At 45.7% G+C, this 12,600-nt stretch overlaps 1 protein-coding gene across 1 annotated transcript; it reads right to left on the bottom strand.

Moving 5' to 3' along the window:
- Window positions 1-383: 383 nt before the first annotated feature.
- LOC134411501 (group IIE secretory phospholipase A2-like) lies at window positions 384-5,360 on the bottom strand. Its single transcript, XM_063145334.1, has 4 exons — window positions 5,303-5,360; window positions 4,722-4,866; window positions 3,523-3,629; window positions 384-771 (listed from the first exon to the last, which is right to left on the bottom strand). The coding sequence occupies exons 2-4, from the start codon at window positions 4,823-4,825 to the stop codon at window positions 602-604; spliced, it is 381 nt and encodes a 126-aa protein (XP_063001404.1). The 5' UTR covers window positions 4,826-4,866; window positions 5,303-5,360; the 3' UTR covers window positions 384-601.
- Window positions 5,361-12,600: the final 7,240 nt, after the last annotated feature.

The following is a 12,600-nucleotide window of genomic DNA, read 5'->3' as shown; positions in this document are numbered from 1 at the left end:
AAAACGTTCTGTCCTGCTTTTCTCCTATTAGCACAGCCTTCCACAACCTGGGGCGCTCCAGATGTGTTGGACTGCATCTCCCAGAATGGGCATTCTGGGAGTTGTAGTCCAACACATCTGGAGCGGCCCAGGTTGAGGAAGGCTGTTTAGCAGGTGTCTGGATTGGCGATGTTTTCAGTCAAATGTCCGCCCAAACTTTTCTGTCAGAATGCCTCCATTAGAATCAAACTGTTTCAACCTGCGTACACTAATATATTTTAATGTATCATTTATTTCTGTCTAAAAATTGTAAACCTGAGAGAGAGAGATCTATAAGGAAAACGTGGGAGGCCAAATAACTTTTTATTTTGGGAAAATATTTGCAAAGTAGCCTCTTATTTATTTATTACAGTTCTATTCCCCCCCCCTTTTTTTTCGGCTTGCAAGGAATCCTCTGCGTCTTATCCTCACAACAACCCTGTAGGGTAGGCTAAGAGCCAGCATCTGCCCCAATGCAGATTGCCCCAATTGCAAGATGCAAAGGTTTGGGGCAAATATTTGACACAAAGTGGTAAGAAATGTATAACGGCGCCTCCCTTCAGAATGATGTAGCCTTGTGGGTTCAGGCAATGGAGACATCATTGTCCATAGCATTATTGCAAGGAGGGGTAGCACCCCTGCAAAATATGTTCGGGTAAAAAGCATTTTCAAAATGATAAGCAGATGTCTTGAAACACAGGCTGGCGACTTTATCACACTCACAGGTCATCCGCTGGCACTTGGTTTTCCCACCTGGAAAACAAAGGCCAAGAATTGAGATAGATCCACACAACGCACGACCAGAATGTTTACACCCATCCTCCCAGGGTTAAACACCATAAAATGTGGGCAAGCGAAACGTGTGTGTTTTTGAAACACATACCATGGGCACTCTGGGAGCATTTTATTGCACAATCGTGATTGGCCACTCAGAGAAGTTTGCAAGTCCTTTACATGACGTTGTCAACCTCCAGAGCACCTCCCACACTTTTTCAGCTCTATCCCGATTTTTAAAAGATCGGAGATAAGCTGATAAACACTAATGCGAGATATCAGCAGCGTAATGGCAGTGTTGCTCTATAATACAGACACTAGATGGCACTGTTTAATGAAACATACAGGACCTTGCCAAGAAAGGACATTTTAAATTCAAATCACATGTCCACTGTGTAAAGTTGCCCATCGTAAACCTGCAATGACACCGGAAGCAGAAATCCCCAGAACTTCAATCTAGTGTGATGAAACTCTGGGGCATATAACAATCACTTGCTCTCACCTGTTTGCAAACATGCAACTTTACTCCAAATTGTACCAGTTTTATGAAATAGCTGAAGACGCTGGAGAATTTCATTCAGTGTGCATTTTTTTAAAAAATAAACCAATCCAATTCACACTTCCAGGACCAATCCTGAGCACTTTTCTGAATTTTGCAGTGTAGTTCTTTAGAGGGCAATGCATATGCAAAAGTTCATTTTATGGGGAACTGCATACAATTTAAATGCAAAATTAAATGTTTTTCTAGGGGGGAAATCTCAGAAAATGGGGCAGAACAGATTTACAAATGAATACTTGCAAAACTGACACAGATTGGCATGCACATCTCTCTCCTTTCTTTTACCCCCTCTCTGTTCTTCGGTGTTTCATTGTGGGTAGGAATGGGTGAGAAACTCATTTCAGTTCATTTTTGACCAGAATTTATCCAATTCACACCTCCCAAATTCAAACATAGACCCAAACACAACCTGTGGCCTGGAGCCCGGGCATTTCTGAGTTTGCAATGCAACTTGCACAACAGCAAAAACGTGCACGCAAGACGCGTACATTCGAAAAATGGGAACAAACGTGATTTTGGTAATAGGAGAAAAACGCACACATTTGAAAAATGGTCAGAGTTCGTGCGTACGTTTAGGGAAACGTGTCGAAAACTAGGGATGTAACCCTAACCCTTTACAGCTGCTGTTGTGTGCAGCATTAGATCTATAACAATACAGAGTTCCCATCTTCCTTAAAAATAGCAGCTCACATAGAGGAACGGGAGGCTGCCTAGGACAAATCAAGGTGAGTCCGTCCCCATCAGGACCTCTGAACAGCCCAGATCAGTCCGAAGCAATACAAAGTGCTTTGGATCAATCGGACCCTCTTCAGACAGACCCAGACCCACTTCATAGAATCATAGAATAGCAGAGTTGGAAGGGGCCTACAAGGCCATTGAGGCCAACCCCCTGCTCAATGCAGGAATCCACCCTAAAGCATCCCCGACAGATGCTTGTCCAGCTGCCTCTTGAAGGCCTCTAGTGTGGGAGAGCCCACAACCTCCCTAGGTTACTGGTTCCATTGTCGTACTGCTCTAACAGTCAGGAAGTTTTTCCTGATTTTTCCAGCCGGAATCAGGCTTCCTGTCACTTGAGCCTGTTATTCCGTGCCTGCACTCTGGGAGGATCGAGGGGAGATCCTGGCCCTCCTCTGTGTGACAACCTTTTAAGTATTTGAAGAGTGCTATCATGTCTCCCCTCAATCTTCTCTTCTCCAGGCTAAACATGCCCAGTTCTTTCTCTCTTCATAGGGCTTTGTTTCCAGACCCCTGATCATCCTGGTTGCCCTCCTCTGAACAAGCTCCAGCTTCTCTGCATCCTTCTTAAATTGTGGAGCCCAGAACTGAACGCAATACTCTAGATGAGGCCTAACCAGGGCCGAATAGAGAGGAACCAGTACCTCACGTGATCTGGAAGCTATACTTCTATTAATGCAGCCCAAAATAGCATTTGCCTTTCTTGCAGCCATATCGCACTGTTGGTTCATATGCAGCTTGTGATCTACAACAATTCCAAGATCCTTCTCGTTTGTAGTACTGCTGAGCCAAGTATCCCCAATCTTGTAACTGTGCATTTGGTTTCTATTCCCTAAATGTAGAACTTGGCATTTATCCCTATTAAATTTCATTCTGTTGTTTTCAGCCCAGCACTCCAGCCTATCAAAATCACTTTGAAGTTTGTTTTTGTCTTCCAGGGTATTAGCTATCCCACCCAATTTTGTGTCATCTGCAAATTTGATAAGCATTCGGACTGATCTGGAACTGAAGCAGTGCACGGCCCTGTTCAAAACTACATATGCAGTTTCATGCAGGGGGTGGGGCGGTAACACGTAATCCAATATGGATACAAATAGAAATGAGCTTTGAGTTGGAAATGGGAGAATCATAGAAACATAGGAACTGCCATATACTGGTCCATTTAGCCCAGTACGGTCAACACTGACTGGCAGCAGCAGCGGCTGTCCTGGGCTTCAGGCAGCAGTTTCTCCTTCTTCCTGGAGATGCCAGAGATTGAACCGGGGACCTTCTGAACACAAAGCCGATGCTTCTACCACTGGTCTACGGCTCATATTTTGCTGATTTGCAGGTGTGTGTATATATATATATATGTACGTATATATATATTGGGCTACTCATTCAGGGTGTCCAAATACCCAGTGCTACCCCGGTACGTAGTCCACATTGTCACATACCACAAATTATGGTGCCGTCCCGGAACGAGTAGGAATAAAGCTCATATTTCGGTTTGCAGCCAAGTGACAGCATCTTTCCATAGCAGCAGTCATGGGCATGGCAGCACCTGGCAACAGCATCGATCATTTCAGAGAAAGAAAACCAAGAATAAAAGATCATAGAATAGTAGCGTTGGAAGGGGCCTACAAGGCCATCGAGTCCAACCCCCTGCTCAATGCAGGAATCCACCCTAAAGCATCCCTAAAAGATGGCTGTCCCGCTGCCTCTTGAAGGCCTCCAGTGTGGGAGAGCCCACAACTTCCCTAGGTAACTGGTTCCATTGTCGTACTGCTCTAACAGTCAGGAAATTTTTCCTGATGTCCAGCCAGAATCTGGCTTCCTGTAACAAGCCCATACCAAAGTGCTGGTATTAACATTTAAAGCCCTAAACGGCTTGGGGCCAGGCTATCTGAAGGAACGCCTCCTCCCATATGTACCTGCCCAGACCCTATGGTCATCTTCAGGGGTCCTTCTCCATGAGCCCCTGCCAAAGGAAGTGAGGCAGGTGGCTACCAGGAGGAGGGCCTTCTCTGCTGTGGCACCCCGGCTGTGGAATGAGCTCCCTAAGGAGGTTCGCTTGGCACCTACATTATATGTCTTTAGACGCCAGGTGAAGACCTTTTTATTCTCCCAGCATTTTAACAGTCTATAAATAAATTTTAACTTGGTGTTTTAAATTTGTAATTTTGCATTGCTGCTGTTTTGATCTGGTTGAGCTTTTATATTGTATTGTATATTATGGTTTTATACTGTTGTTTTATACTTTGAATGGTTTTAATTTTTGTGAACCGCCCAGAGAGCTCCAGCTATTGGGTGGTATAGAAATGCAATAAATAAATAAATAATTCTGACCTGTTGTGGTTTATTTTTCTCGAACAAGCTACCTCGAGAACCCATGGTTTGTTGTTGGGTTGTTCAGGGTGGTTAACAAGCCACCCTGTGGAAAATGTCCTGGGTTCAGACAACGTGCTAACCCACAGTTCAACGAACAACCCACGGTTCAACAAACGTGTTGTGTGAACAGCCCCGATATGTGTTCGTGTCTGAATCCACCACCACCCACGCCCGCCATGCAAGCATGAAGCTCATCCATGGACATTGTCCCCAAGGGGAAGAGTTTCCGACTGGGCAGTTCCCCCTTCCTCAGGGTCCCACTTACCAATCGGTTTCATCCACAGGCTGCCTGGATCCTCCCAGTCCACAGTAGCAGCCGTAACTGGAGTAAGACAGACTCGCGAGCTTTCCGGTTTGCTGCCGGATCATATCCGCAAACTGGAGCAGATTGCTGCTTGCTATGGAGAGAACTGGGAGCAAAAAAAAAAGGGAGTGTCTTGCCATGTGACCATAACAGCACAAAAACCTGTCCAATTGTGAGAACTACCAATGTAGAGAATTTCATGTTTCTGCTGTTCTCCGGCCGGTGCAACATTCCACACAATACATTGTCTCAAACTGGTAAGACAGACACACTCACACCTCTCACAGCCTATAGCACAGGTACTTACCACACAAGAGAAACACAGAGACCCCAAACAAACGTGCCATGTTTATGTAGTTACCCAAACCCGTAGAATAATAACAGGATTCTCTATAATACGAGAAAAGAATACACGAAGCTGTAAGAGATGCCTTCTGGTGCTACCCGGTCTCTCTTGACCTTATATACACACTTACACTATTGTCTCATGCCTCTGTAATCTATGGCCTAAAAAAGGATGTATCAATATTGACTGTTCTCACCAAGATCTATTAAGGCGTTCCCAGGGCCGGCCCATCCGTGGAACAAGACCACTGCCTGGGATTCCCTCAGTTATAGAAATACCTTGGGGTGGGGTGTCAGCCTGTGCAAAGCATCTTTAGTGACTTGCCCAAAGGGAGAACCCTCCTGTATTCCAGAAGACATAATCAACAGCTTTCTGATCTTGGTCGCCACCCAGAAAGGGGAGGAATTGAAGACATGACAGACATTAAGCCCGAAACTGGCAATCCTGAGCATTTGACGTGCAATTGTTGTGCAGCTCAGGACGTGATAAATCTAGAATAAAACAATTTGCTAGAATTCATGAAGATTTGTTTAAATTTGTTTAGCTTTCTGATCTCAGTCGCCACCCAAAAAGGGGAGGAACTGAAGACATGACAGACGTTAAGCCCGAAACTGGCAATCCTGAGCATTTGATGTGCTATTGTTGTGCAGCTCAGGACATGATAAAACTAGAATAAAACTATTTGCTAGAATTCGTGAAGATTTGTTTAAATTTGTTTAGCTTTCTGATCTCAGTCGCCACCCAGAAAGGGGAGGAACTGAAGACATGACAGACGTTAAGCCTGAAACTGGCAATCCTGAGCATTTGATGTGCTATTGTTGTGCAGCTCAGGACGTGATAAATCTAGAATAAAACTATTTGCTAGAATTCGTGAAGATTTGTTTAAATTTGTTTAGCTTTCTGATCTCAGTCACCACCCAGAAAGGGGAGGAACTGAAGACATGACAGACGTTAAGCCCGAAACTGGCAATCCTGAGCATTTGATGTGCTACTGTTGTGCAGCTCAGGACGTGATAAATCTAGAATAAAACTATTTGCTAGAATTCGTGAAGATTTGTTTAAATTTGTTTAGCTTTCTGATCTCAGTCGCCACCCAGAAAGGGGAGGAACTGAAGACATGACAGACGTTAAGCCCGAAACTGGCAATCCTGAGCATTTGATGTGCTATTGTTGTGCAGCTCAGGACGTGATAAATCTAGAATAAAACTATTTGCTAGAATTCGTGAAGATTTGTTTAAACTTTAATTAGATCTTCACCTTGGGTGGCAGCTATACAGTGTTGCTGAAACTACCAAAACGCCGCAGTATCACTGCTGTGAAGCGGCAAAAGCAGGGTTACATGGCAGGAGTGAATGCAGGCTATCCAGCCAGGAGAATTCACAGTGCTGTTGTCACACGGCAGTAATGGGCGGCAAATATCAAGTGGCTGAAAACCTCCAAAAGCATTTTTGGGTTTGTTTTCTGGAAACTACGCAGAACGTGGTAGCTTTGAAAGCCCGCAACTGCGCTGCTACAGGTCACTGAATTTATGTTATACATAATACTTTCATTCCAGAATGGGACTTTAATGTAGCGGCCTTTACTAAACACTCACCTGGAGCCTGCCCTGTATTCTTGTGCCTACCCTGCACTGGGATCTACCCCTAGCTGTGCTCACTCTCTTAATTCAAACTGAAGCCACCACTGACACACGCACAAACAACCGTGGTGACATCGGAGCAAAGTAAAAGCTCGCGGTAAAACGGTACATTGAAAATGCACAGCTTCATGGGGAAGAATATGATGTGGCTGCGAATTGCCGGCTGTGTCGTATAATCTGGAATTCATCTTTTCTTCATTCGTGCAGAAAAACTTCCTGACTGTTAGAGCAGTACGACAATGGAACCAGTGACCTCGGGAGGTTGTGGGCTCTCCCACACTTGAGGCATTCAAGAGGCAGCTGGACCACCATCTGTCAGGGATGCTTTAGGGTGGATTCCTGCATTGAGCAGGGGTTGGACTTGATGACCTTGTAGGCCCCTTCCAACTCTACTATTCTATGATTCTATGAATGCTCTTCAAATTCTTCTCATCTCAATATCTCCCTAGATGTTGAAATGTCAAATAACCCAAAACCACTGCATTCATCATCTTACTTTTTTGCTGTTGTTTGTTTTTGCTGTTTTAAATTCTGGGTTTTGCACAGAGTGGTGTGTGAGTGCACCTTCCTTACAGAAATGAGTACAGTTCAAAAATGTGTTCTTTTAAACAAATAATGAGAGTAAGCATAAGTAATTCGGTGGTGGCCCCCCGACTGTGGAATGATCTCCCCAATGAGGCTCGCCTGCTGCCAACATTGTTATCTTTTCGGCGCCAGGTCAAGACTTTTCTCTTCTCCCAGGCATTTTAACAGCATTTAACAACGTTAAGTTTGTTTTTAATGGACCCCAAAACTGTTGTTCTCAAATGCATACTGTTGTTTTTATACTGTTTTTTTATGTTTTTGATGGTTTAAAAATTTTGTATACTTTTAATGTTTACTATTTTTAATTGTTGTAAACCGCCCTGAGAGCTTCGGCTGTGGGGCGGTATATAAATGAAATGAAATGAAATGAAATGAATAAATAAATAAATAAATAAATAAATAAATAATTTATGTCTCCCTCGCAAGTATAACTGCAATAAAAATGTAATTTTATTATAATGGTTAAGAATAGAAAATATGCTCATACAAGCATCGATTCAGTTCATAAATACCACTTTTGAACAACTGATAATAATAGTGAGCAATAGTATGCCATCTGATGACAACTCCAGAATTTAATGCTGTTTCATCAGAAGAATGAAATTATAGTTAAGAATTTAAGAAGAGCCCAGATGCTGGATCAGGCCAAGGGTCCAACTAGCCCAGCACTCTGTTCAGTAGCTAACCAGCTGTGGACACAGGTGCAACAGCACCCTCCCACCCATGTTCCTCAGCCACTGGTGTATATAGGCTTGCTCCCTGCCTCTGATTCATGTGCAATCAATATGTTGCCAGATTGTATTCCTCTCAAACTCCACGCCCAATTCTGAAGAAATATGATGGGGAAGCAAAGATTACACTCCCAAGATCCCAAAGCAAATATGAATAATAATAACTATACAATTCTGTATACCTTAGATACCTGAGAACTTGGAAAGGGACTTCTGAGACAATTGGTTGGAGTGCTTCCATTACCATTTCTCAGAAGCTATGTCAACTTCTTGGGAAGAAATATTTCCACGTTGTTCTTTCTAAATTGGGTGCGGTGTTTGAGATTACTGGTGGCTGCAGTAGAGATTGACAGGCATCTCAGCAAACACTGAGATGGATTACTCGTTTGGATTACTGCAATGCGTTATACATGGGGCTGCCTTTGAAAATGGTCCGGAAGCTTCAGCTGGTACAAAACAGGGCAGCACGGTTACTAACAGGGACCGGCCGGCGAGATCACATTACACCAGTCCTTTTCCAACTTCATTGGCTGCCAGTCCAGGTCTGGAACCGATTCAAAGTGCTGGTATTGACATTTTAAGCCCTAAATGGCTTGGGGCCAGGTTATTTGAAGGAACGCCTCCTCCCATATGCACCTGCCCGGACCTTAAGATCATCTACAGGGGTCCTTCTCCGTGAGTCCCTGCCAAAGGAAGTGAGGCAGGTGGCTACTAGGAGGAGGGCCTTCTCCGCTGTGGCACCCCGGTTGTGGAATGAGCTCCCCAGGTCCGCCTGGCGCCTACACTGTACTCCTTTCGTCGCCAGCTGAAGACCTTTTTATTCTCTCAGTATTTTAACACTTAATTTTAACTTAAATTTAAATTTTACTGTTTTAACTCTGTATTTTAACCTTATATCAATTTTGCTGCGTGGTTTTATCCTGGTTGTGCTTTTTATACTGTATTTTGTATTTGTGTTTTTAACCGCAGTCTGTGCAACGGTGACGGCAGAGCCAGGTAAGGGGAAAGGGGGGAGGGGGGCTTACCTGCCTCCGGAGCGGTCCGGCGACGGCTTCAACTGAGGGCCGGCCTCAGTTGAAGACGGCGCCAGACCACACTGGAGGCAGGTAAGTGGGGGGAGAGGGGCTTACCTGACAGCGATGGCGGCGCAGTCCATGCGTGACGGTGGCGGAGCCACGTAAGGAGGCAGGGGGGAGGGGGGCTTATTCGGCCTCCATTTTGCCCCCCCTTCCCCACTTACCTGCCTCCACCATCCACCGTGGAGGCAAGTAAGTAGGGAAGGGGGGCAAAATGTTGATCCGCCCCTCTGGATCTCGCTCCGCAGAGTGGAGTGGGGGAGGGTCAGATTGGATCAGCCCAATACAAAAGTTGCACATCGGGCCACGAAGCGGTTTGAGGGGTCCGTGCACAGCCCTAGTTTGTACCTACTGACGTAAGTCTTTAAGATGCCAGCGGGCCAGTGACAATCCACTGAGGGGAAAAGGGATGCGTGCGACATGCAGCAGAGAGAAGTAGGTGCGGAGGCGTGGACAGCTGCGTTGCTGGTGGGAGGGGTCCCGATCCCACCCACCATTTGGGGTCAGCCAGGCTGGGTTGTTGCTTGCTGCTCTGCTCTGCAATTGCAGCCCCTTCTCAGGTGTGGGGCAACTCCTTTAAGCCCAATTTCTTGACCTCCGTTGCCCTTACAGGGCAATCCTCTTAATGCATGTTTATTATTCAGAGTTAGGAAAGTGTGCATAGAATTACAGCGGTAGATAGGATGCTGAATATTCCGGCGAGAGACATAGCCTGATGCGATATATAAGCAAGGAACATTACAGTCGATTTTTGTCTGGGCGTCTGCCCCTAAATTTTAGTCTCACCCCCCAACGTCCAGCAGGTCGAGGGTTGCCTCCCGCACACCAAGTAGTCCAACGGCCATGGCGGGCAGGTGGACAACAAGTGATATCTGCCTTCTCAGCCATGCCGTGTTGGTGCAATGCCCCCACCGCACTGTGCTGTGCCAGTAAAGAATACGGAACGACGAAAGGACGCAAGCATGTCAGGGCGACCCTCCCACCCTGTCATCGTCACTGCCACCGCCGTCATTAGCAGACCTCCCACAACCACCCGCACACACACCTCATTTCACCACGGCACAAGCCCACGGGCTGGCGCTTTCGTGGTGCCACGAGAGACAATACGGCATTTTCTTCGCACGGAATAGCTTGGGATAAGAAGGGGGAAAGCACTGGAGGACAATGACGTCATGTAGAGCACACGGAAAACTCCGCGCTTGAGGAATGACAAACTCACAACAAAACACAGGCGTGGAGACACTCTCAGAGGATGGCAAGAACCAAGACAGCCTTCACAGCCCCCCACCCAATGCTCTCCCCGACTGAAGCCCACCTAGAAGACACTGTCACCTTTTCAGCCACCAGGGTAAGATTCCCTCTACTTCCAGGCATCCGACAGCATACGGCAGGGGCAATTTAGGTTTGGGGTTTTTCTTTATCAGGTCCTGGTAGTTTTACTGTTCATTATTTTTTAACTCTTATAAATTTTTGTATGTTAAAAAGATTTTATACTATCTTTTTTGTTTGTTTTTAAATGTCGTTTGGGTTTAAATTCGTGCGAATCGCCCAAAGAACTTTGGCAGACGGGTGTTATAGAAATAAAACGAATAAATGAATGAACTCTGCCGCAAAGATTATCTTCTTGGCTCGCCGCTCTGACCATGTTACTCCGCTTCTGAAATCTCTTCATTGGCTTCCAATTCACTTCAGAATCCAATATAAACTTCTCCTGTTAACCTTCAAAGCTTTTCACGGTCTAGCTCCTTCCTATCTCTCCTCTCTCATCTCACACTATTGCCCCGCTCGTGCTCTTCGCTCCTCTGATGCCATGTTTCTCGCCTGCCCAAGGGCCTCTACTTCCCTTGCTCGGCTTCGTCCATTCTCTTCTGCTGCCCCTTACGCCTGGAACGCTCTTCCAGAACATTTGAGAACTACAAGTTCAATTGCAGCTTTTAAAGCTCAACTAAAAACTTTTCTTTTTCCTAAAGCTTTTAAAACTTGATGTTGTGCGGACTTTATTCTGTTAATTTTACCCTACCCTGTGCCTGCTTACCCTACCCTGTGCCTGTTTGCATTCTCTTCCCCTCCTTATTGTTTCATTATGATTTTATTAGATTGTAAGCCTATGCGGCAGGGTCTTGCTATTTACTGTTTTACTCTGTACAGCACCATGTACATTGATGGTGCTATATAAAATAATAATAATAATAATAATAATAATAATAATAATAATAATAATAATAATAATAATAATAATGAATGTAGCCATGATCAGTTGAGGGGGAGCAGTTGTATTCAGCATTGAGCCTTCCTCTCGCTGCCAATGCGAACACAACAGGAGGGCAGGTTATAGAGACGGTGCTCCCCTCCCGAGCTGCAATGGCAGCTGATGGAGAGAATATAGGCCTCTCTTTTTTTAAAGTAAGAGCGAAGAGTTTCGTCTATCCAGCTATCCAAGCCCCACTTTGATTGGGGGCGAACAACACACAGGACAGTGTCCAAGGCTTTGCCCTTGACACACATCCCTGCTGCTGCGAGGGGAAAAGGCAGGCAAGACTCTGTTCTTCATTGCCAGTGGGTGGAAGGACCTCCCTCAGAGGAGAGCGGGCATGAAACAAGCAAAGTCCCTGCAGGGTCATACTCAAGGACAATCTAGTTAAGTGCCCTGTTGCCCCACAAGATGCCTCCAGGAAGCCCCAGAGGTGTGTGAAGGCGACCGCCCTCCCCACTTGTTCGCCCCACAGCAACAGGCATTCTAGGGTAGACAGCCTAGACAGTCGCAAATGGCCACTGATAGAGCCCTCCTCTGTTTCAGATTGTTGTAATATCAGTGCAAGAAAGGCAAATGCTATTTGGGGCTGCATTAATAGAAGCATAGCTTCCAAATCACGTGAGGTACTGGTTCCTCTCTATTCGGCCCTGGTTAGGCCTCATCTAGAGTATTGCGTCCAGTTCTGGGCTCCACAATTCAAGAAGGACGCAGACAAGCTGGAGCGTGTTCAGAGGAGGGCAACCAGGATGATCAGGGGTCTGGAAACAAAGCCCTATGAAGAGAGACTGAAAGAACTGGGCAGGTTTAGCCTGGAGAAGAGAAGATTGAGGGGAGACATGAGAGCACTCTTCAAATACTTAAAAGGTTGTCACACAGAGGAGGGCCAGGATCTCTTCTCGATCCTCCAAGAGTGCAGGACACGGAATAACGGGCTCAAGTTAAAGGAAGCCAGATTCCAGCTGGACATCAGGAAAAACTTCCTGTTAGAGCAGTACAACAATGGAATCAGTTACCTAGGGAGGTTGTGGGCTCTCCCACACTAGAGGCATTCAAGTGGCAGCTGGACAACCATCTTTCAGGGATGCTTTAGGGTGGATTCCTGCATTGAGCAGGGGGTTGAACTCGATGGCCTTGTAGGCCCCTTCCAACTCTGCTATTCTATAATTCTAATTCACTTTTCAAACTTTCTAAGCTAGCCAGCAGGTATGC

The sequence above is a fragment of the Elgaria multicarinata genome, chromosome 20 (assembly GCF_023053635.1).
Source record: "Elgaria multicarinata webbii isolate HBS135686 ecotype San Diego chromosome 20, rElgMul1.1.pri, whole genome shotgun sequence".
NCBI lineage: Eukaryota > Metazoa > Chordata > Lepidosauria > Squamata > Anguidae > Elgaria > Elgaria multicarinata.
Note: the sequence above shows the minus strand (reverse complement) of the source record. Positions and strands in the feature narration are given on the sequence as shown.